The sequence below is a fragment of the Rhinoderma darwinii genome, chromosome 3, assembly GCF_050947455.1.
Source record: "Rhinoderma darwinii isolate aRhiDar2 chromosome 3, aRhiDar2.hap1, whole genome shotgun sequence".
In the NCBI taxonomy this organism is placed as follows: domain Eukaryota; kingdom Metazoa; phylum Chordata; class Amphibia; order Anura; family Rhinodermatidae; genus Rhinoderma; species Rhinoderma darwinii.
The window spans coordinates 289134059-289160731 of NC_134689.1; the positions used below are offsets into that span (position 1 = coordinate 289134059).

The following is a 26673-nucleotide window of genomic DNA, read 5'->3' on the forward strand; positions in this document are numbered from 1 at the left end:
ATAGCCGTAGAATACCACCTAACAGAATGTGTAGTGCCTACTGTAAAATTTTGTGGAGGGATAACGATCTGAGCTGTTTTTCAGGGTTTGGACTAGGCCACTTATTTCTAGTGAAGGGGTAATGTTACTTCTACAGAAAACAAAGATATTTTAGAACATTGTTTGCTTCCAACATTCCTTTTGTGTTCCAGCATGACTGTGCCCAAGTGCCTAAAGTGAGCTCCATAAAGACATGAGTTTAGCATGTAGGAACATGAGTTGCCTGTACAGAGCCCTGACTTCAACCTCGAACACCTTTAGGATGAATTGGAACCCTGATTGCGAGCCAGGCTTTTTCGTCCAACATCAGTGGTTGACCTCATAAATGTTTTTTTGGCTCAATGGACATAAATTCCCACAGACAAACTCCAAAATCTTATATAAAGCTTTCCCAGAAGAATGGAGGCTGTCCTAGATGTAAAAGGGGGCCCAACTCCATATTAACAACCATGGTTTTAGAATGGGATATCCAGCAAGCTCATACGTATATGTGTGATGGTCAGGTGTCCACAGACTTTTGGCCTTATAGTGTATGTCTGCCACCAGTTTGCCCCCATTTTATTGTGCCTGCCTGGCTGTATAGCTCAGGGTGTGTCATGTATTGTGCTTGAAGTTCTATAGATCCCACATTAGTTATGCAGAACTTTTGTAAATGTATTTTTTTAGTTGATTTTGAGGCGTAAAGTTATTCAACTAAAGCCAATGCTCCAGGGGAGTTGCTGAAAGTGTTTTTTCATGGCACTGTTCGGAGAAAGTTAAATATTGGTCAGGTTTTTTATTGTCCCTTTCCACGGAAAATCAGTACCCTGCTGTAAAGGAATTATATGATTTTTCTTAATGTGGCTTGTTTAGGCTGCTTCCCTACTTATCAATGGGCCTGGTCAAAAGTTATAGAGATGTAGCTATCTGCTGAAAATGTAGGGCTGACCAGCGTGCTAAAAACTCTAGTTGTGGTGGCCATCCATTTTAGATTTACTAAAGGTCAGGTTCGGCAACCAGTCGATCGCGATCAACAGGTCAATCGCCGACGGGTGCCAAGTAGATTGCGGCCAGGAAATCAATCACTTAACTGTCCAGGTTGCCATAGAGCCAGGTGCTGGGCACGTATGTGTCGATGAACTGTCACTAGAACAAAGGAGCTTGGGAAAGGAGAAGGCTCCCCCACTGTAGCAACAGTGTTCATTAGCTGGCTTCATAGAAGCCTGCACCGCATCGCTAAAGACAACATGGAATGGCCATTAGGTAACTATTGGATTTTTGTTTTTACACTTTGGTACAGTTAATTACGGGGACACTTGGAAGGAGCACTAGAACTGGATGAGCACACTTACTAATGGGGAACTCTGGGGATGCACTATTACTTTTGGGGGCACTATTACTAATGGGGGCACTCTGGGGCAGCACTATTACTATTAAAAGCACTAAGAGTCATTATTATTATTAATGTGGGCACTATGGGGATGCACTATTACTATTGGGGTCACTATTACTAATGGTGCAACTCTGGGCTAACATTATTACTATTGGGGTCACAATTACTAATGGGTGGACTCTGGGGGCCCATTATTACTATTGGGGCATTATTACTAATGGCGGCACTCTGGAGGAGTATTATCACAATTCAGAGCACTTTGGGGGCACTATTACTAATGGGGCACTGTGGGGAGCACTACTACTAATCTGAGCACCCTGGGGCAGGATTTTTACAATTGAGGGCACTATAAGTTGCATTGTTACTACTGGGGGCACTGTAGGGGAGCACTATTACTAATGGTATCACTGCCTGAATGAACGATTAAAATACGATTTTTATTGTAGAAAACCTTACTAAAATAAGGGCTAAATAGCCAATTGTACTGTAAAGGCGTAAGCACGGTAGACCATACAGAGGAGGAGCGGTTATAATACTGTTAGCACCATTGCTGCCAAACAACGATTCCCCCTGTCTGCATTATATTATAACACCTGGTCAATCCGTGCCACTAACACGTGTCCCTACGCGTTTCCGCACCGTTATTGGTCACAGTGCTTCATCAGGGGTACACTGATGTGATTTCAACACATCTAATTCAATTGTATGGCCGGGAGACACCTATTGCGTGTCTCATTACATTCACCCGGCTCGTGCACGACACTAGTCAGCTGGTCGAACACGAGCCGAGTGAAATGCCGGACATAAGTAGTACTAGCCCCTCCCTCCCCAGAGCGACGCGGCGGCCGGGCAGCCAACCCGTGTTGAGCCACGTGCATGACGCGGCCCGAGCAGGGCCGGCTCCCCGGTGTTCGCTGTCACCACAGGGGGGAAGGGCAGAAGCGTCCCTAGTGACCAGGGATCACAAGGCGGCCAAGTCTCACTGACATCCGATAAGTGGCTAGGGAGAGGACCCAGAACAGGAACACAGCGATCGAGAGCCACCACTATGGCATACTCGATCGCCGCGTGTGGCATCCGAGGGACGGGAGACACAGCGGTCCTGGGACTGATGATTACCGCATCCCCGATCCCCGTAGGTGTCTCGGAGGAAACCAGGGGGAGGGGAGGGCTTGACCCATTCACCATATAGTCTAACGGTATAGGTCACTATTATAATTCTCGCAGGGAGAAGGGCAGAATTGGAGATGACCGTGCTAAAGTGACCAAGGGGTAGTGAATGCAGGTAGGGATGAAGAGTACGGTGTACATGCAGGGATTCACCCAGTCAGGGTCATAGCAATAAGTTCAGAGGAAGCAATTAAATTATATTTGTTCATTGAGACCCGCCGGTTTCATGTTATGCATGCGGAAAATCCATTGGGCCTCTTTTTGTAAAATCCTCTTGTCCCAATTGCCACCCCTGGCAGATGGCCTTATATGCTCAATCCCCTGAAATTTGATGACATGGGTGTCACCACCATGCTGTTCCCACACGTGTCGGGCCACCGAAGTATCCACATTACGACGAATGTCGCCTATATGGTCCCTTATTCGTCTCCTGAATTCTCTAATTGTCTTGCCGACATATTGCAGTCCACAGACACAAGAGATCAAGTAGACGATGCCCTTCGTTTTGCAATTGATAAAGGATCTGTTGTCATATGTCCGACCAGTCGCATGGCTGTTGAAATTTTTGCCACACGAAATGGATTCGCAGGCTTTACAGGACCCACATCTGAAAGTGCCCTTGATGTTATGTGTGAGCCATGTTGTGGGGCGAATGGATAGTATGTGGCTATGAACTATACGATCCCTGATGTTCCTACCCCTCCTGTATGTAACAGAAGGTCTAGCGCCCACAAGATCCCCCACATCTGGGTCAGTCCGCAGAATCCCCCAATAAGTCTGTAGGATTCTAATGACTTCGCGATTAGATGAATCATATGTGCCAATGATTCGCATTTTGTCATCGGTCGTGCGTTTTTTAGGATTGAGGAGTTCACTCCTATTACAATGAATTGCATTGCGGTAGGCCGATCCAAGGACATCATGGGGATAGCCCCTACGATGAAATCTATTTTGTAGGTCCGTAGCAGCTAATTTGAATTCAGTCATAGTGGAGCAATTCCTACGTACCCTTAGGTATTGACCCTTAGGTATGCCTTTTCTCAGGGGTGCGGGATGCCAACTCTCCCATCGAAGGAGACTGTTGGTTGCTGTCTCCTTCCTGAAGATATTGGTTTGTATATATCCCTGTTCAGTTTTAAGTATATTAATATCCAAAAAGGTCATTTTGCTCTCATGAATAACCGACGTAAAAAAGAGCCACATTTCGTTGACATTAAGGATGCTCACAAATTCGCTGAACTCCTCTTTGGTTCCAGACCACAAAATCATGATGTCATCAATAAATCTTAACCAGAGGATGATCATAGAGGTCCATCGATCCATCTCCTCCCCAAATACAATCATCTTCTCCCACCAGCCCAGATATAAGTTGGCATAGGAGGGTGCACAGGGGGTCCCCATTGCTACCCCCCTAAGCTGGTGGAAGAATTTGCCATCGAACAAAAATAAATTCTGTTCGAGAACAAAATGAAGGAGGCTAACCACAAACTCGTTGTGAGCCTGGAAATGTGTTCCCCTTTCCTTCAAAAAATCCTCCACAGCCCTACATCCCATGGCATGGGGTATAGAGCTGAACATGGCCTCCACATCCAGTGAGGCCAGATGTACACCAGGATCACATTTGATGCCCTCTAGGCGTCTAAGTACATCCATCGTGTCACGATCATACGATGGGAGGGCCAATACAAATGGACTAAGGATCCGATCAATATAAAGACTAGCATTCTGAGTCAGGTTGTCAACCCCAGAGACAATGGGGCGACCCTTAAGAGGCGATGTGCCTTTGTGTACCTTAGGCAGGCTATAAAAGGTGGCATATTGTGGATGATCGGTCAGAATAAAGCGTTGTTCATTAGTGCTCACCAAATTGAGAGATCTACCTTGGTTTACCAATCTTTTTAATTGGTTTGCAAAAGTCGGCATAGGATCACTCGATAAAATTCTATAACATGCTGTGTCACTCAGAATCCGGTGGCACATGTCACTATACTGGTTACGATCCATCACAACAATATTGCCACCTTTATCTGATGGTTTAATGACAATACTGTCATCCTGCTCAAGGGCCTGTAGGCCTGCCATCTCATCTCTAGAGGTGTTGAATTTAATAGTACTGGAGGAATCAATTTTCCTAAGCTGGTCCACCACTACCTCCAGAAATACATCCATTGGGGTATTGTCATTAATGGGGGCATTTCTGGTAGAAGGCTGCCTCAAATCCGTAAAGGGACCATCACCCACATTTCTCTGATCTTCTTCTAGTAATTGATTGAGTATTCTGAAATGTGGCATATCCTCCTCAGAGATCCCCAATTCAAGGCATTCACGCCTATCATGGGTTTTGAAAAATTTCTTCCATTTTAATTTGCGCACGAATAGATTCAAGTCCTTAACCCACATAAAGAGGTCGAATCTATTCGTGGGCACAAGTGAGAGACCTTTCTTCAGGATACTAGTCTCCTCAGTCGTTAGGGTACGTGATGAGAGATTAATTATCTGCAGGTCGTCCTCATGATTCCCACACACTACATCTCTCTCCTGTCTCTTAGTAGATATTCCGAGATGGGGTGATTTCGTGATAAAAAACCGTCCCTATTGGGGCCCTTGCCTCTGCCTCTGCCCCTTTGATAATTACGGGTCGGGCTCTTCCCAGAATTGTGACTTCCCCTAGCTCTCCTACTGGGGTTTCTAGCAGTATCAGAGTCTGATTGATCCTGTTCTGAGGAGGACTGTTCGGTCTCAATCTCGAATCCCCCCATGGATTGTTCTGGGTCCTCTCCCCTAGCCACTTATCGGATGTCAGTGAGACTTGGCCGCCTTGTGATCCCTGGTCACTAGGGACGCTTCTGCCCTTCCCCCCTGTGGTGACAGCGAACACCGGGGGGCCGGCCCTGCTCGGGCCGCGTCATGCACGTGGCTCGACACGGGTTGGCTGCCCGGCCGCCGCGTCGCTCTGGGGAGGGAGGGGCTAGTACTACTTATGTCCGGCATTTCACTCGGCTCGTGTTCGACCAGCTGACTAGTGTCGTGCACGAGCCGGGTGAATGTAATGAGACACGCAATAGGTGTCTCCCGGCCATACAATCGAATTAGATGTGTTGAAGTCACATCAGTGTACCCCTGATGAAGCACTGTGACCAATAACGGTGCAGAAACGCGTAGGGGCACGTGTTAGTGGCACGGATTGACCAGGTGTTATAATATAATGCAGACAGGGGGAATCGTTGTTTGGCAGCAATGGTGCTAACAACAGTATTATAACCGCTCCTCCTCTGTATGGTCTACCGTGCTTACGCCTTTACAGTACAATTGGCTATTTAGCCCTTATTTTAGTAAGGTTTTCTACAATAAAAATCGTATTTTAATCGTTCATTCAGGCAGTGATACTATTTAACTCATTAAGTGAACGGACACCTGGTATATATCAATGCAACAATTGTTGCTTAACGACAAACACTATTACTAATGGGGGCACTCTGGGGCAGCATTATTACTATTGGGGCACTTTTACTAATGGGGCACTCTGGAGGAGCATTATTATAACTGAGGGCACTATGGGGGCACGGTTACTAATGGGGGCCCTGTGGTGGAGCAATAACTAATGAGCACACTTTTGGGGAGCATTATTACTATTGAGGGAACTATGGGTGGCACTAATACTAATGGGGGCACTGCAGGGAAGCACTATCACTAATGAGGGCACACTGTGGGAGCATTATTACTATTGGGGGCACTTTTACTAATGGGGCTATCTTGGGGAGCATTTATTACTATTTGGAGCACTATGGTGTAGCACTATTACTAATAGAGGCATTCAGCTTTGCACATTTCTTTTTGGAAGCCCTAATTGGGCACTAGTACTTTAAGGTGCGATATCTACTTGCCAAAATTATTTTTCTTGGGCACTTACTGGGCATTATTACGGTCAGGGGCACTATCCGCTTGGCACAATTTTTTGGGGTGGACACTCTCTGTGGCACTATTACTGTCAGGCACTATTTGTTGGGCAGAAATATGTTTGAGGGCGCTGTATGTGGAACTAATTACAGTATGTGGCACTATCTGGTACTAGTAATTTTAGGTGGACTTTCTGTAAGGCACTAATCTTTCTGTGAGAAGATGGGGAGGGTGATAGAAAAGTGAAGGATCTAAATTGTCTGGAGGGCAAATTATGCAGAGACGTGTCGTAGCTGAAAGAAGCATGGCAGTCTGGGCTGGATGGAGAAGGTGAGTAAAGTGGGTACAATCAGAGAAGACATGACCTGTGAGTCACTGAATATAATTGTTGTGTTTTCTGAACAGTACTGGATTCTCCTGTATATTCTGTAGCGCAACATTTAATTTAAAAGGTAATATCCATGCAGGGACCTTTTTTCAAATCAATCTCAAGAACCTCCCAAGATCTCTACCTTGCTAAGATTGCCTACACCTTTTATACAGTTTCCCTTGCAATGTGGCAAGGATTAATAAAGAGTGAGGCCTATTCCTGTTTGCTGATTGCAGTTTCTGGTGCGGGAACACAAGTGTACATAAAGCTAGAATTTGGTTTAAATGTTTTTTCTGCCTGATCCAAACCATACACACTCTACTTTGATTTATTCCATGCAATAAAAAAAGTGATAGCAAATTCATCATATTAATGTGGCATTGTTTTATAGAAAATTCGTCATTTGCATAAATGATAGTAGACATGATTGCAATCTTATTGTGATGCAAATATTGTTTAGTACTAATCCTCACTTTTATGTATGTTACATTGTGTCTTTCCTTAGTGTCCACTTTCAAACTATACCAAAGAGCAAAGCATGTGTACAGTGAGGCCGCAAGAGTTCTGGCTTTTAAGAAAGTTTGTGATGAGGCACCTGCCAATGCTGTCCAGCTGCTGGGAGACCTCATGAACCAGAGCCATGTGAGCTGCAGAGACATGTACGAATGCAGCTGCTCTGAACTGGATCAGCTGGTGGACATCTGTCTGTAAGTTTTGACAACTACACTGAAAAAAAAGCTTTTGGCTTCCTGTTTGATTAGATGATGAAGTAATGACATACGTTACCACAATATCAACCCCTTTGGCGCCACAGTTAGAAAGTGACTAATTTCTTTATTTTTGGCAGGTCACTGTAGTGCTGTACAATACTCTCTGGGAGCAAATGGTTAACTGTTAGAAAGTTATATTCTTTGAGGTTAACCACAATTTAAATCTTTTAAGCACATGTTCTTTCTGCAAAGCACATGCAATAACTCTGATGTATTTTTATTTAATGTATATAGAATTTATAATGATTTCTATGAGTAAGTAGGTTTTCATGTGTGCATAGAGCAACTACCAAAATAAGCTAAAGAATCATTGAAGAAAAGAAAAATGCATGCTTGTCAGGTAGTGTAGCTGTATGAGATTACAAAATATAAAATTTGCATGTTGAATTCAATTATTGAATTGCATTTTCCAAATATTAGAGCACTATTTATATCCAATCAAAATAATCAACATTTTGACCCTTTTCGATCTATGTTTAGATTCAAAAATATCTGGATCGTGCAGTAATTCCCAAATTATTTTTTTTACTCAGAATAATTATTATTTATGATGGAGAAGTAGGAATTCTCAATTATCAGGTGACACACATGCACAGCAGTGACTGGGGAGAGAGCTGATAAGACAGTGCGGCCAACAGAAGTTTTAATATAACCGGAGTGCGGATAATTTTTGACTCTCCCTTGTACAAATACTGTATGCACACTCAGCTGTGCACACAGCCACATTACAGAAACTCCCTACCACCACCAGTCCTACCCTTATCCCTCCAAACCCATTCTCACCGAAAATGTAATTCCCCTTAGCACATGTTTCAATTTGGTTATGCATGCTTAACATTTTTGTTATTTCCATGTGTGTTGTATCTATGTATTCAACACACTCCATTCTTTTAAGTTTGGTTTCAAGAAATGTGTCTGCAAATTATGATTTTTGGATGTTTTCGGCAAAAGTTGTCTTTGGACCCAAATTACAGTAGCATTAGAGAAAAAATGTAGTAGGGAGCCTAGTTTTAGAATGTGTGTAGGTGGTTAGGGGCTGAATTGTAATAGTTTGGAGCCAATAAATCTTGTTTTAGCAAAGTGTTCACATTTGTGATCAGTTTTTGCATGGTTACCATTTAAGCCGTAACTTAAAAATCTTGTCAAGCAATTCTAGAAGTGTGGGGTATCCATGTATTGTCTTGTGGTGGTCATACTCTACATGAGTGAAAAATTTAGGCGCAAATATGCTCCTCCAAAACACAGAAACGAGCTATAAATTTGTGTCCGGGGTGTCAAGTGATCTAGAATGTATGTGTATACAGTATAGAAATTGTGGGTAACATAGGTATATTTGGTATTGGCGTACTTGAGGGAGTTTTGCCATTTAAAAGATGGTACATAGTCTGAGGAATTGCAGTTATTGCCAGGAATATTTAAACTACATCATCGTTGTGAGATGATGTGAATTTCAATTCAAGTGGGATATTAATTGGTTCTCGAGGTTAATAAAATATTATGATTTACCTATGTTTAACATTTTCCTTTCAACATATACACCATGGTCTCTATCTTCTGAGCCATGCTGGTGGAAGCACTTCTTCTGTATTGGCTTTGTAATTGCTTTGTTTTAGGGATAGGCAGGAAAGTCTTTTAGTTTGCTTTTTGAGTGAATAGAACTGTCCAGTTACATTGTCTACCAGCTATTTCTCAGTGCCAGTCAAATAGAAGGTTCGTACTAAATGTTGTTTTGTGGTTAAAGTGACAGCCCATGGTCAGGAAGTGTTGAGGTAACGATCCAAGAAAGAGACCCTAGGGGCTAAAATTCTCCTCGTAAGAAGAATTGTTGTTTGCAGTGTGCTAGTGGTTTAGAAAGAAAATAACCCTTTTTTTTAAGACAATATTCAAAGAGACAAGTTTAGCACTAGGGAAAGTGCATCGGGGTTAGATAAGATTTTTGCAAAAATCATAAATCCTTTTTTTTCAGATTTTTCTTTTTAGTCTAACCTCATAGTTCTGATTTGACATGAGTGCTGAAATGAAATGTAATGTTCACAGAGTTCACATCTGCGTCATCGTTACCGCGTTTCTGTTCCATCATAGGAGTAGAAAAACTAAAATGACAGAGTTCGTCACAGGATGAGCACTCAAGGCGACCGGCGAACCCCTTTGACTTATAATGAAGTACATCGGGTTCTGTCCTGGTGTCTGCCGTTTTCCCAGAAAAATATGACCGAACACAATCTGCAACGGAGCCTTCTAATGCAGATGTGAACAGAGCCAAACAGTGCTTTGAATGCACAATGCTCCTGACTGTGTGGTTGCATTGCCACTCTTGTGCATTGGTTTGTGGGCCTTCTGCTGGCATAACCATGACATATTTATTTTTATTTTTTGCGTAGCAAGCAGGAAAAGCTTTGCAGATTTATGTATATCTCTGTGGGAAAAATTCAGAATAACTCAAATTTTATTCATTTAAATCCCTGTTCCCGCTGTATTTGGTGCTATGTTACCAAAGGTAAAAATTCATGGTTCACTAGACTTCTTATGTTGCTATTGCTGCCTCTAAAATCTGTTCACATAACAAAGAAAGCACATGGAGTTCCCATGTTTATGAATTAGATTGTAACCATAACTAACAGCCTGAGGTTACTGAGAAATTATGTTGACAATATGATTTCAGCTGAAATTACACAGACATTGTCACGATTTTACAAGAGTTCATTATTTGAAGATACTTTGAAAATGGACCGTGTTGTTTAAAATTTCACACTAAAACTTTTAGTAAGAACAATACTCGTCCATGTATTATTTATTCATGCGTGGAACACAATATATTATTTATTTAATTTATTTATTTCTCTTGTTTATTTTCTTTAGTGTCATTGGGAGTATATACATTTTGTTTACATAAGGAAGTAAATATATATGAAGCAAAAAAAAAAAATCAATACAGGAATAAGTTATATGCGGTTTAGAAAGAAGGGAGTAATTCCATTGAGCTCCATATAAATATCGCCAGATGTCATGCAAATCCTCATCTACTAGAATATCCTTATCTACTAGAATATCCTTATCTACTATACATTTCTGGGGATTTTAGTTGGAAATATGAAGATAAACAAACATATTGGTGTCTTTTGGCGTCAGATGTGTCTCCTGTAGTAATACAATTTTAGAGTTTAAATCAAAGGCCTATTTCCAGGTCAAGAACCACTTCTGTGGTGAATTCAGACCGTGAACGTTACTTATTGTTTTAATTCCTGGTGCCCCCCTCCAAAAAAAATAATAAAAATAATAAAAAATAAAAGAATAGACCATGACATTGCATGCATGGCAAGACATAGATAAACCTATATCTTTTGACGAGGACAATCTGTTTTTTTCTGAAGATTATTATTTGTTGTCCTCATTTCTTCAGGGCAAAGAGAGGGAATGGGAGCAGATATGTATTCTAGGCCTGACAGATTCATATTTTCTTTACAGTCCAGTGTTACTTTTTCCAGGATAGTTTTTGAATTAGTGTTTTTTCGAGGCTCTTTGTTTAGCCATCTCCAGGAAAAAAAATACATCCTGTGCAAATTTTAGGCTGCGCCAGGTATGCATGATATCGTCTTCAGTAAAATTCCGCTTTAGGGGTAAACCCCATCAATAAAGTATATCTTTTGATTTCAAGATCGATGTGATGTCCTTAAATTCTCTCCGTTATGCCAGTGTGGCCTGAGAAAGGTCCTGGAGAGTAATTACATTTTGGTACTTCGCTGGTATAGCTGTACAGCTCTCATAAACCCTTCTTTATTGTGAAAGTAATGGACACTTACTATCACAGTTCTTGGGACAGAGGCAGGTATATTTTTTGCCTTACTAAGCCTATGGGCCAGTGGTGTAGCTATAGGGGTCGCAGTTGCGACCGGGCCCCTAAGCCTGGGGGGCCCACTGGGCCCCCGTTGCCATACAGCATGCTGATTAAATAAATTTTCTGTGCCGTGAATCCGGCACATCCTGGTTACGGTCACATGGTACTTAGTGGAGTACTTAGTGTACCATGTGACTGTGACGTCACATGAGGGCCGTTCCAGCCAGCGTGAAAGAGCCGATGCGGAGGACTCCAGGTGAGCTGCAGAGTCTGTATTGTAATGTGTTGTGTTGTATTGTGTTGTAATGTATTGTGTTGTATTGTGCTGTCTGTGTTTGCGGTGGAGAGGGGGGGGGGTTAAATTACAGCCCCTTCTCCTCTCTCCACTGCAAACTGCACAATACAACACAACACAATACATTACAAAGTGTGTGTTGCGTCCCCCTGGGGGGTCGGGTGAAGACCTCCGGGGGGTCGTGAGTCACTCACCGAGGTCCCGGTTCCATTCAATGCTGGAGCAAGGAGCTGATGGCTGACTCCTTGCTCCAGCATTCACTGTGCCCTGAGCGGCTCGATGCAGGCAGGCGCGATTTAGCGACATCATCGCGCCTGTCTTCGCCGAGTCACTCACAGCACACATCGGAGGAGGCAAAGGATCCTGGACCCGGCGTGGGAACGGGGATAGGTGAGTAATTGTTATTTTTCTATTATGCACATATGGGGGCATTACACTGTATCACGGGGCTGATATGGCAGGGGGGCATTATATTGAATGGGGGGCTGATATGCTGGGGGGCATTATATTGAATGGGGGGCTGATATGGTGGGGGGCATTATATTGAATGGGGGGCTGATATGGCGGAGGGTATTATACTGTATGGGGGCTGATCTGGCGGGGGGTATTGTACTGTAAGGGGGGCTGATATGGCATGGGGACCGATAAGGTGGGGGGCATTACACTGCATGGGGGTTGATATGGGGGGGCATTATACTGTATGGGGGCTGATATGTGGGGGCATAATACTATATGGGGAGCTGATATGGGGTTCATTATACTGTATGGGTATTTGATATTGGGGGCATTATACTGTATGGGGGCATTATACTGTATGGGGGCTGATATGGGGGCATTATAATGTATGGGGAGCTGATATGGGGGCCCAGGCACCAAGCTGCTTCTTAGTGGGACTCCTTGCCCCGCCATTTATTCTTGTAGGTTACTGGCTATTTAAGGCCTGTGGCCTACTAGAGGATGTTGGTGTCCCTGCACCGGTGATGTAATGTCACTGCAGCAGGGTGCGAATAGCAGGCAGAGGATTAATCCGATTGTCGTGCCAACAGAGTCAGGTGAATGTTTTTTGTTTTTTTTCTTTAATTTCCGCAATAGGGAATCAAACTTTATGGGGGGGAAAGTGGGCCTAACTATATATCGGTGGCACAAAGGGGGCCTAAATACTGTATAGAAACACAAAGGGGGCCTAAATACTATAGGGGCGGCACAAAGGAGTTCTGACTGCTATATGGGGCAAAAGGTGGTCTAACTACTATAGGGGGTTAAAAAGGGGGTCTAACGGGGGCAGAGCTAGCAGAGAGACTGCATGGACATGTTTTGCTGAGCTCCGTACATCCAGCAACCCACTGAAGCTCACGGAAGCAGCAACAACCTCAAAATGGTCAAGATAGTAGGCAGAAAAACTATTGCCCCAGCTCCCTCACAAGCCAAAGTGGAGAAATTCTTTGAAAAGAAATCCACTTCTCTCCCGCCGCGGAGTCCCAAGATGGCGCCGTCGTCTCGCCGGCAGAAAGGAGTTGAGAGTGCTGACACCTCTGACACTGACACTGAAGCTGCAGACACGTTGGCTACTGGGGACTTACCTTTGGCGAGACGATTCTTTCAGCAGGTACTGGCTAAAACTCTAGAACCAGCAGTGCAGGATATTGCTGAAATTAAACAAGACATTAAACAAATTGGCCATAGGGTTGAAACACTGGAAAATACCCAGGCGGCCATATTGGATTTTAATGCAGCCATTGTGCAAAACTTTTCCTCATGCCAGACTACCTTTAATACTATTTTCAGATCGCTGGAGGATCAGGAAAATCGTGGCTGCAGAAACAATTTGCGTTTCCGTGGTGTTCCAGAATCTGTGTCCTCTGAGGAAATCCCAGCTGCCATTTTGTTTATTTCTTGTTCGCTTTTGGGGGACACTTCTGTGGATGATGAGATTGTCATTGAACGTGCCCACAGGGCATTGCACCCAAAACCCAAAGCCAATGAACCTCCACGAGACATAATTTGTCGCTCTCTGAACTTCAAGGTTAAAGACAAAATCCTTTTCTATTTAAAGGCACAGTGATCTCAATTTATCAGGATTTGGCTGCCATTACTCTACAAAAGCGGAGGAAGCTTAAACCCCTTATGGATCTTCTACGGACCAAAGTAATTCTTTATTATTTTATCATGTCACTGACTCTACAAAACGACTTATTGTTCTGCTTTACTAATTACTTATTTTGCTATACTTATTTTCTTAAGTTTCATTTGATATTATACCTATGGCTTCTTTGAAAGTTGTTTCGTACAATGTTAGAGGGTTTAACTAAGAGGTGTCAAGTCTTTTCATTTCTCAGGAAGGCTTTCTGTGATGTTATACTTTTACAGGAGACGCATTTTAAATTGAATCATTTCCCTAACCTTTCCTTCTCCACTTTCCCTGTGTGACATCATTGTGCGCTTCCGCATTCTGCTTCAAGAGGCATGAGTATCGGCTTTAGTCGCAATTGTCCTTTTAAATATTTGTCTCATGTTCAGGATGCGGAAGGGAGGTATTTATTTTTGAAGGGAACTATTGGGAATCAGACATTTACTTTTGCCAATTTTTACGCTCCAAACTCTGGTCAAATTGAATGGTTGATCTCCATGTTTGCCTTGTTAGACGCATTTACAGAAGGTTTCGTTTTTATAGGTGGAGATTTCAACTTGTCCATTGATCCACTGGTTGACTCCTCCTCTAAAAAATCTACTTTGTCCATTTAAGCTCCTGTGTAAATTTAGATCTCTGCTAGTATCTTATGGGCTAGTTGATGTATGGTGGTGCCTTAACCCGACTCAATTAGATTACACTTTTTATTCCTCTGTGAACTCCTCCTATCATAGATTAGATTCTTTTTTCTTGTCTAAGTCTTCCTTCAAATACGTTTCCCAAGTGGAGATTGGTTCGCAGTTATATTCCGATCATGCCCCTATTTTTTTTAACGCTGAACCTTCCAGGACATGCCTAAACGTTCAGCTACATGGCGGTTGAACGATTCTATCCTCGGTTCTACTGTTGTCCAGGACGATTTTAACGCTAAATTGACAGACTTTTTTCAATTTAATGAAACCCCTGACGTCTCCTCTGCTGTAGTCTGGGATGCTCACAAGGCTTTCATTCGAGGACAATTCATTAGTTATTGCTCTCATTTTCAGAGCGAGAGGACCAAGTGTGTCGACGACTTTTTTTTAAAAAAATCAGATTGTGGAAAGATTAAATAAAGCCTCTATAGCCTTACAACATACACAGGAATTAGCTTCCGTGAGAACTCAATTGCTGAATAAGCTAAATGTGTCTTCCGCGAAATCAATCCTTTATGCATTCTAAGCATAAATTTTATGCTCATGGTTAGAGATGAGCGAACTTATGAAAAGTTCGGTTCGGCTAGTTCGCCGAATTTCACGGAAAAGTTTGATTCGGACCGAACTAGTTCTTACCGAACCTGTAATTTCCGTGCGCCGAGCATGGTACTGTCCAGGGTGCTGAAAGAGTTAATAGGCTGCACTAACTCTTTCAGCAACCTTGACAGTACCATGCTCGGCACGCGGAAAATACAATTTTAATGTAATAAAATAAAAAAAAATACGTTCATACTTACATTCCTCCTGTCTGGCCTCCAGCGATGACGTTTGATCCATGTCGCCGCTCGCTGCAGCCAATCACAGGCTGTAGTGGCGGTCACGCACGTCACGTGACCGCCTCTGCAGCCAATCACAGGCTGCCGCGGCCTCTGCAGCCAATCACAGGCTGCCGCGGCCTCTGCAGCCAATCACAGGCTGCCGCGGCCTCTGCAGCCAGTCACCACCCCGCACGCTCATCTCCTGAAATACTCTGTGCTGCTGTGAACTCTGCTCTTACCATTACGTGGTGACTTGCCAATCATGTGAAGGTTATAGTAAGGACAGGAGTGGTAACAGACTGAGAGCTACGTAATGGTAAGAGCAGAGTTCACAGCAGCACAGAGTATTTCAGGAGATGAGCGTGCAGATTCTGTGCTGCTGTGAACTCTGCTCTTACCATTACGTAGCTCTCAGTCTGTTACCTCTCCTCCACTCCTGTCCTCAATAACACCTTCACATGATTGGCAAGTCACCACCCCGCACAAGATCCGCACGCTCATCTCCTGAAATACTCTGTGCTGCCTTAAACTCTGTGGACAGGTCAGGATCCTGTTTCTTTTAAATGCTGCTGGGAAACCCGCTCGATCCACTAAATAAGGCTGTGCCTCCATCCTCTTCTGCCCCAGTCACTTATTCCCAAGCACTGTAGCACAGCCTTATATAGTGGATCGAGCGGGTTCCCCAGCAGCATTTAAAAGAAACAGGATCCTGACCTGTCCACAGAGTTTAAGGCAGCACAGAGTATTTCAGGAGATGAGCACGGCCGGCCACGGGCAGCCGGTCGTTTTTCCGAGCCGTGCTCCCATTATAAAGTATAGGAGCACAGCCCGTAAAATAAAAAAATAGAACATGTTCTATCTTTTTAACGGCACGGGCACCTTCCCGTGAGAAAACGGGAAGGTACCCGTGGCTAACAGAAGTCTATGGGCCCGCTATTTCGGGTCGTAATTACGACCCGTAATAACGGGTGTTTTTACGGTCGTGTGCATGAGGCCCCGTAATGACGGGTGGCTACATGTGTGCACCCGTCATTACGGCAGCGTTGCTAGGCGACGTCAGTAAATAGTCACTGTCCAGGGTGCTGAAAGAGTTAACTGATTGGCAGTAACTGTTTCAGCACCCTGGACAGTGAATTCCGATCAGAATATAGAGTAACCTGTAAAAAAAAAAAGACGTTCATACTTACCGAGAACTTTCTGCTTCCTCCAGTCCGGTCTCCCGGCCGTTGCCTTGGTGACGCGTCCCTCTCGACATCCGGCCCGACATTCCTGGATGACGTTACAGCCCATGTGACCGCTGCAGCCAATCACAGGCTGCCGCGGCCTCTGCAGCCAATCACAGGCTGCAGCGGCCTCTGCAGCCAATCACAGGCTGCCGCGTCAGTAAAGAAGGTCGGACTGGAGGAAGAAGAGGGACTCGTCACCAAGACAACGACCGGGTACGTATGAAATGCTTTTTATTTTATTTTTAATCAGCAGCCTCTTTTCTCTATCAGTGATTGATAGAAACAAGTGGCTGCTGATTTGTATAATATTTTTGACCGGGTTCGGTCAAAACGTGTTCGGCCGAACCCGGTGAAGTTCGGATTCGCTGCGAACCGAACTTTTCCCGATGTTCGGACCGAAACCGGGTTCGGTTGTCCCGGTTCGCTCATCTCTACTCATGGTAATAAGGCCTCTAAATTTATGTCTAAGAGATTTAACCCCTTCCCGCAAATGGGCGTTACTGTACGTCCTTTTTAGCGGCTCGTTCCCGCAAATGGGCGTACAGTAACGCCCTGAGGATGAAGCAGGCACAGGAGCTGTGCGCGCTTCATCCTCAGCGGGTGTCGGCTGTAATATACAGCTGACATCCCGCTGCAACGGCGGCGATCACTGTTATGTCCGATCGCCGCCATTTAACCCCTCAAATGCTGCTGTCAATAGCGACAGCGGCATTTAAGTGATTGATACAGAGGGAGGGGGCTCCCTCTGTACCCCGTTAGCCCCCCGCGAAAAATCGCGGTGTTCTGATGTTTGCAATGGCAACCAGGCAGCCTAGCAATGGCTTCCTGGTTGTCCGGTACGGGAGCCTATTAGGTCCTGCCCGAGGCAGGACGTAATAGGCTCAACTGTCAGTTATAAAATGACAGCTATAATACACTGCACTACAGAAGTAGTGCAGTGTATTGTACTGGGGATCAGAAGATCAGATCTTCCAGTCCCCTAGTATGTGTAAAAAAGTAAAAAAAAAGGTTAAAAAAAGTTTTAGATAAATAAATAAAAGTTTTATGTAATAAAAACAATAATCTCCTTGTTTCCCTGATCAAGCCCATTTATAATTAGAAAAAAATGGAAAAAAAGACAAAAACTAGACATAATAGGTATTGCCGCGTTCGTATCGGCGTGACCTATAAAAATATAATGTTATTTATCCCGCACGGTGAACACCGCAAAAAAATACAATAAAAAACAATGCCAGAATTTCCTTTTTTGGTCACGTTGTTTACAATAAAATGGAATAAAAAAGTCGCGCGTAGCCAAACATGGTACCAATAAAAACTACAGTGTGTCACGCAAAAAACAAGCCCTAACACAGCTCCATCGACATAAAAATACAAAAGTTATGGCTCTCAGGAGATGGTGACACTAAAACATTTTATTTATAAAAAGGGTTTTTATTGTGTAAAAGTAGTAAAACATATAAAAACTATATAAATTTGGTATTGCCATAATCGTATCTGTGACGATCGCCGATCTCAGGTCACGTCACAGGGGTGAACTACACTACTGAGTTTATTAATTTACCTCATAAATCCACGCCCACCTACTCTAGATGACCGGATTATGCTAAATTACTCCCGTAGTTTCCAACACCCCAATAATTTATACCACAGTATGCTACCACCACCTATACTTATCTAGGCAATAGGGGCCTAAGTCTCTATGTTCCCTTAACACCAGTTCCTATAACACAGGTTATCTAAATTGAACATAAAATACAGGTAACGTTCCTCACCTTCGGAAGATTAAGTTCTGTAAGACTACAAGGAAGAGACATAAATATTTCAGATTTAATACACAATAGTGCAGTGCAATACATAAAATAGTTGTCAGAATAAAAGATAAAAAAATATACATACAGTTACAATGCAATCAAACAGTTTATGAAAATAAAAGGGATAAAAGAAACAGAACAAAACCTTACTGATGTACAGCGGCGATATCCTGGCTGTGGGGACAGCTGAAAATATGGGCAGTCACTCCAACCGAGATATGGATCCCCAACGACTGACACTGACCCTCACTTCTCATGGCATTTTAAACCCAGTTTTTTCCCTCCAGTTCACTGGCTGGTGATGTCACTGAGAGGAGGCTGTTCATATGATAATGAAGGGTACTCCTCCCATTACACAGTTGTATTTCTATAGAGAAACATAAAAGTGATCATGTGTCCTTGCAGGAATCCCCTAGAAATATAATATTACCTGCATTCACCTGTGCAGACATTTACCAACCAGGGCATATCAAACACCACTATAATAGGCCCATGTTTTTAGCCAATAGCCAATCCCAGGTAGTTCCTCTGAGTGTAGGGATCTGAATTTGACATATATATGAGGGCTATTTTCCCTGATCATAACTAGCTATGTGGGTCATTACAAATATAAATTATGACGGGGTTTGCCTTGATGTATCATACTTTCTTTGAACACCATGCCATTCTCCCATGTTTCTCCTGGTCCACAGACAGACACACCACAGGCATCCATTTGCATAGCTTTAGATGTTTGGTCAGGATGTTTGGTCAGCCCTAGTGACAAATCCTTAATCAGCACATCTCGCACCTTGGTGAGGAAAGAGCCAATTAAACATTTGTCGGACAGTGGACATCCTTTGATGGCCAAAGATCTGCATTTCCTATGCAAATCAGATGTATCTTCTGTGTCAGAGGGAGTTATGAAATTACCTCCTAGTAACCTACTTTTGATTCTCTTACCTATAACACCACACCTCCCCCCTTAAGACATGGCATGGGATCATTGATATAGCCATCAATATCCCAAGCCGATCTCCGCAGCTTCCCCCTGGCGCGATAACCCATCTGCGTTGCCATGCTCACTGCCCTTTTTGTGCTGGATAGTGAAATCATATTGTTGCAAGGCTAAACTCCATCTCAGCAGCTTCCCGTTATCACCTGCTACCCTGTGCAACCAACTAAGTGGGTTGTGGTCGGTCACTACGGTAAATCTGCGCCCATAGAGGTATGCCTGTAATTTCTGCAAGGCCCATACAATGGCCAAACATTCCTTCTCTACAGTGGCATACGCAACCTCCCTCGGTAGAAGCTTTCTGCTCAAATACATTATTGGATGTTCATGCCCTTCTGGATTTACCTGGCTGAGCACTGCGCCTAGCCCATAGGCGCTGGCGTCAGTCTGCACCACAAACTTACGAGTGAAATCCGGGCTTTGCAAGACTGGGGAGCTAGCAAGGGCAGCTTTTAAAGCTGACAGAGAACTCTCGCAGTCGGCAGTCCAATTAACTATTTGAGGCTGTTTCTTCTTTGTGAGGTCTGTCAAAGGTTTTGCTAGGGAACTATAGTTAGGAACAAACTTTCTATAGTATCCTGCGGTCCCCAAAAAGGACATAACCTGTTTTTTGGTCTTAGGAGTGGGCCAGGCAGAAATTGCATCAACCTTTCCTGGCTCTGGCTTTAGTGTCCCTCCACCCACCTTGTGCCCGAGGTACTGCACTTCGGTCATGCCGATTTGACACTTTCCAGGCTTGATGGTCAGTCCTGCATCCTGGATACGCCTGAGCACCTGTGACAGGTGGGTCAGGTGATCCTCCCAGGTCTGACTGAATACAGCAATGTCATCCAGGTAAGCGACAGCAAACCCTTCAAACTTCTCTAACAGCTTGTTCACCAAGCGCTGGAATGTGGCAGGAGCATTTTTCATACCAAAGGGCATTACCTTGGACTCATAGAGTCCAAAGGGGGTGATGAAAGCGGACCTCTCCTGCGCTTCCACGGACATAGGGATTTGCCAATACCCCCGACTTAAATCCATAATTGTTAGGTACCGGGCACCGGCTAGCTGATCCAAAAGCTCATCTATGCGGGGCATTGGATACGCATCAAACACAGTGATGGTATTCAACTTCCTGTAGTCCACGCAAAATCGTGTTGTCTTGTCCTGTTTGGGGACAAGCACTACAGGTGATGCCCAGGCACTTTGAGACTCCTGGATCACGCCCAGCCCTAACATTTCCTCTATTTCTTTCTTCATGTCAGCCCTCACTTCTAGGGAAACTCTATAAGCTGCTTGCCTAACAGGTTGGTGATGCCCCGTGTCTACATGGTGAGTTGCTAGCGGAGTTCTCCCAGGTCTCCCTGTAAAAGTGGCAAGGAAGGGGTTAAGTACCTCCTGCAGCTGGAACTTCTGACCCTCAGACAGCTGTGAATTGACTACGGCATCCTCAATGGATCCTATATCCTTTGCGGAAGCCACTAAATCCAGCAGTGTTTCACTTTCTCCCTCCTCTGGCAAACTGCAGACTGGCAGAGCGCACATATCCCGGTCATAATGCGCCTTGATCATATTCACATGAAAAACTTTGTGTTTCTTGCGAACATGATCGATCGTGACTACGTAGTCCACATCGTTGAGGCGTTGATGAATTGGATATGGGCCTTCCCATGCTGCCTGGAGTTTGTTTTGGGTCATAGGGACCAGTACCCATACCTTCTGACCCACCGCATACACTCTCTCTCGGGCATTCCTATCATACCACCTCTTCTGACTTGCCTGTGCCTGCACCATGTTCTCATGTACTAGGCCTGTCAGTTCCTGCATCCTCTCTCTGAATTTCAAGACATAATCTATCACAGAGACCTCTGGTGTAACCAATTCTCCCTCCCATGCTTCTTTCATGAGATCTAGGGGTCCCCGTACCCTCCTTCCATACAGGAGCTCAAAGGGTGAGAAACCGGTTGATGCCTGCGGTACCTCTCTGTAAGCAAATAGCAGGTGCGGGAGATAACGCTCCCAGTCTCGCCCTTGGGACGCCACAAGCATTCGTAGCATCTGCTTGAGGGTCCCGTTAAACCTTTCACACAGACCATTAGTCTGAGGATGGTAAGGGCTGGCCACCAGGTGTTGCACCTGTATTTTCTTACAGAGGCACTGCATCAAATTTGACATAAACTGGGTCCCCTGATCTGTGAGCATCTCCCTGGGAAATCCTACACGGGAAAATATGGTCAGAAGGGCGTCTGCTACCTTATCAGCCCTGATGGAGGATAATGCTATGGCTTCTGGGTAACGTGTGGCATAATCCACTACCGTCAGGATAAAGCGCTTTCCAGAACTGCTGGGTATGGCCAAGGGCCCTACCAGATCCACAGCAATCCGTCGAAAAGGCTCATCAATTATGGGCAAAGGAATGAGGGGGGCCCGGTGCACAGGTCCCGACTTCCCCATCCTTTGGCACACAATACAGGAACGGCAGTAATCTGTCACATCATTCCCCAGGCCAGGCCAGTAAAAATTGTGTTTTAAACGACTCTTAGTCTTACTTATCCCTAGGTGACCAGCTAGTGGTATCTCATGAGCCACCCGCAGGAGTTGTTCCCTGAACTGACGTGGCACCACTAGTTGCCTGTCTTTTAATGCATCCTGCTGGGGGTCAGTGGAAATACTTTGTCTATATAGTCTCCCCTGGTCCCAGGTTATTTTTTCAGTGTCCCCCTCCTCTGGGGTCCGATCAGCCAGCTGTCGCAGCTTCTGCAGACTATCGTCAGTGCGTAGGGCCGTCTGAAACAACTGACATTCTGCGTCTGTACTGGCTGATAGCAACACATTCTGACTAACTTCTGCCGCTGGCTGCGGGCTGTCAGCTGTCCCCACTTCCTCTGTAGCAGACACAGTAGGGGGCCCAGAACCCAGACACAGGTTTGTGTTACAGGCACCCTGACTGCGCGTCACAGGAGAAATGGACACAACATTCTCCCCGTCTTGGTGTACTGGTGTGTGTGTGGATGTGACAGGGATTTCATGCATGTTTATGACGTTTTCCGCTACTAAATCTACACACAAATCATTATCTGACGCTATACAATCCCCACATCCTACATCATTGCTAGTTATACAGTCTATATCCAATGCATTGTTAGATGAGTCTAGGTTATCACTAAGCACAGTAACATTATGTAATTCTATAACATTGCTGGACACAGGGTCTTCACATTCCTTAGTATTGACAGTTTCATTATTATCATATACTACCTGCGGTGACACACATGGGGCAGCAAGTACGCTAGAGTCCTCCTCAAGGTCTGAAGAAATATATCTGGAGACTAAACGTCCCAGATCGGTTCCTAGTAACACATTAGTGGGGATTTTATCCGTCACTCCCACATCCATCATCCCTCTTCCCGCCCCCCAATCCAGGTAAACTCGTGCCATGGGTAAGGCCGGGATCAGACCACCAACTCCAGAAACAGTTAGAGTTTTTCCTGGGATAATGTCTTCTGAAGAAACAAGCTCTGGGTGGACAAGAGTCATTTCGGCACCAGTGTCCCTCAGTCCCATGGTAACCGTCTTGCCCACAGTGACCGCTTGTAAATTGTCACAAGATGCCCTCTCCCTCCCACCCACAAACAAAACTGCTGGGGACAAAATAGATGGTTTGGGCAAAGGGGTAGTTTTCCTCTTCTCTGGGCAAGCAGTGCTGATATGCCCCACTTGGTTGCATCCAAAACACCTGCGATTATCAACAGCAGGCCTGGGAAGTGGGGCAGGGGCAACACCTCCTGGTGATCTGCGAGTAGGGGCAAAAGTGTTAATAGGGGGCTTTCCCCCTTTCCAGCCTGGAACAGCAGGCTTTCGCGCCTCTGGCGCTCTGTTGGCGGCATATACATCCGCTATCTGGGCAGCTTTATCCAGGGTCTTGGGCTCACGGTCCAAAATAAACTGTCGTACTTCCATAGGACAGGTGTGGAGAAACTGGTCCAGGATCATCAGATCCTCCAAATCTTCAAAGGTGTTGACAGCTAATCCCTGCGTCCACTGCCTGAAGTGGATCTTTAGTCCATCGGCCAGGTCTGAGTAACTGTCAGTACCCGTGCGCTGCAAAGCCCGAAATCGTTTCCTGTATACCTCTGGGGTGAGGTTAAATCGTTGGATTAAGGCCTTTTTAATAGCCTCATAATCTTGATCGATAGTTGTGGGCAGGGCTGCAAACACCTCCAGAGCTTTGCCTTTCAGCCCTGGAGTCAGATACTTAGCCCAGTCTGCAGGTGGCAGTTGGAATTGTCTGCAGACCTTTTCAAAACCTTTCAAATAAACATCCAGATCGCCGTCTTTCTCCATGACAGGGAAACGCTCTAGACGGGGTTTAAGGTTGATTGTGCCTGTGGACTCACTCTGAGGTGAGGATGAAGCACTTGGCAGCTGCATTTGGGTCAACTTGAGCTGGTACTCCCGCTCTGCCTGGCGTTCTTCTCGCTCCGCTTGACGTTCTGCAAACTCTGCTTGGCGTTGTGCAAACTCTGCTTGGCGTTGTGCAAACTCTGCTTGGCGTTGTGCAGCTTCTCGCTCTGCTTGGCGCTCTTGCATCACCAGTTGCATCCGCATATTCGGATCACAGTTGCCAATCTGCTGGAGGATTAGAGAAAGAGAAGACTCCATACCGTTTTGAGACCTGGTACTGCTGGTACTGCCATGCCCAGCCAGTTCCTGACTGGAGTCTCCTGTCCGTTCCTCTGAGGCTGAAGTTTCCTGCTCTGGTCCCTCGGGATGGTGGAGCTGTGTATCATCTGCCACCAACGCTTGGATCAGATCCGCTTTACTTTTGTTCGTTCCGTCCAGCCTTCTCTCCTCACAGAGGACTAGCAGTTCATCTTTCCTCTTATTTCTATACACCTCTGCCATCTTATCAGTGGTTTTTAAAAATAAAAGAAAGAAAAGAAAAAACAAGAAGGGGAAGGGAAACTGTTTTGCACGTATGTATGTTAGCTGACAAATAGTATGCACTGAGTTCTTCCTTGTGGACTGTTGTATTATTTTCAAAGATACTCCAGCCCTTAAGTGTAAAGGTTAATTTCTTAAACAAAACACTTAACGTCTTTAACAGTGTAAATTACAATAACACTATCCCACCGCTGCCACCAATCTGTGACGATCGCCGATCTCAGGTCACGTCACAGGGGTGAACTACACTACTGAGTTTATTAATTTACCTCATAAATCCACGCCCACCTACTCTAGATGACCGGATTATGCTAAATTACTCCCGTAGTTTCCAACACCCCAATAATTTATACCACAGTATGCTACCACCACCTATACTTATCTAGGCAATAGGGGCCTAAGTCTCTATGTTCCCTTAACACCAGTTCCTATAACACAGGTTATCTAAATTGAACATAAAATACAGGTAACGTTCCTCACCTTCGGAAGATTAAGTTCTGTAAGACTACAAGGAAGAGACTTATAAATATTTCAGATTTAATACACAATAGTGCAGTGCAATACATAAAATAGTTGTCAGAATAAAAGATAAAAAAATATACATACAGTTACAATGCAATCAAACAGTTTATGAAAATAAAAGGGATAAAAGAAACAGAACAAAACCTTACTGATGTACAGCGGCGATATCCTGGCTGTGGGGACAGCTGAAAATATGGGCAGTCACTCCAACCGAGATATGGATCCCCAACGACTGACACTGACCCTCACTTCTCATGGCATTTTAAACCCAGTTTTTTCCCTCCAGTTCACTGGCTGGTGATGTCACTGAGAGGAGGCTGTTCATATGATAATGAAGGGTACTCCTCCCATTACACAGTTGTATTTCTATAGAGAAACATAAAAGTGATCATGTGTCCTTGCAGGAATCCCCTAGAAATATAATATTACCTGCATTCACCTGTGCAGACATTTACCAACCAGGGCATATCAAACACCACTATAATAGGCCCATGTTTTTAGCCAATAGCCAATCCCAGGTAGTTCCTCTGAGTGTAGGGATCTGAATTTGACATATATATGAGGGCTATTTTCCCTGATCATAACTAGCTATGTGGGTCATTACAAATATAAATTATGACGGGGTTTGCCTTGATGTATCATACTTTCTTTGAACACCATGCCATTCTCCCATGTTTCTCCTGGTCCACAGACAGACACACCACAGGCATCCATTTGCATAGCTTTAGATGTTTGGTCAGGATGTTTGGTCAGCCCTAGTGACAAATCCTTAATCAGCACATCTCGCACCTTGGTGAGGAAAGAGCCAATTAAACATTTGTCGGACAGTGGACATCCTTTGATGGCCAAAGATCTGCATTTCCTATGCAAATCAGATGTATCTTCTGTGTCAGAGGGAGTTATGAAATTACCTCCTAGTAACCTACTTTTGATTCTCTTACCTATAACACCACAGTATCGAACCGCAGAATAAAGCAAAAATGTTGTTTATGCTGCACAGAGAACGCTGTTAAAAATTGATAAAACAAAACAGCGAGAGAATTTCTGTTTTTTGGTCACCTCACCCCCCAAAAAATTTAATAAAAACTGATCACATTATCACATTTACCCCAAAGTGATACTAATAAAAACGACAGCTCATCCCATGAAAATCAAGCACTCACACAGCTCGTCAACGGAAAAATAAAAAGTTATGACTCTTGGAACGCAATAATGCAAAACGACGGCACAGACTAATTTATATGTGCAGCAGTTCTTCACCTAAAACCCCACGTCATCATTTGCAGCCCCCATTGGTAGACCCTGTAAATGACATTTTGGAGTCTGTGCTACATGTGGGGCTAGTGACGTCAAAGATTAGACAATGCTGGAGTACGTACACCCTTTAGAAGTGCGACTCCTGCACCCAAAAATCCGGCCTGTGCATAAAGGATTGGTTCAAAGCGTACGTCACTATCCATGGAAAATTTTATTATTCATTTACCCCATTATTACATCATCCTATTATGACCTGTTGCACTCGGCCCAGCTTACATATACCCTGACGTACTCCACCCAGCTAACAAATACCCTGATGTACTTGGCACAGCTTACATAAACCCTGATGTACTCCGCCCAGCTTACATATACCCTGATGTACTCCGCACAGCTTACATATACCCTGATGTACTCCGCACAGCTTACATATACCCTGATGTACTCCGCACAGCTTACATATACCCTGATGTACTCCGCACAGCTTACATATACCCTGATGTACTCCGCACAGCTTACATATATCCTGATACACTCCGCCCAGCTAACATATA

The 26673-nt window shown here is 44.4% G+C and overlaps 1 protein-coding gene across 1 annotated transcript in view; it reads left to right on the forward strand.

The window, feature by feature from the left end:
* Positions 1–26673, forward strand: part of GALK2 (galactokinase 2) — a 331206-nt gene that overhangs the window by 294715 nt on the left and 9818 nt on the right. The window contains exon 9 of the mRNA XM_075858034.1: positions 7354–7555. Coding sequence (XP_075714149.1) covers positions 7354–7555 — 202 coding nt within the window. The remainder of the gene's footprint in view (positions 1–7353; positions 7556–26673) is intronic.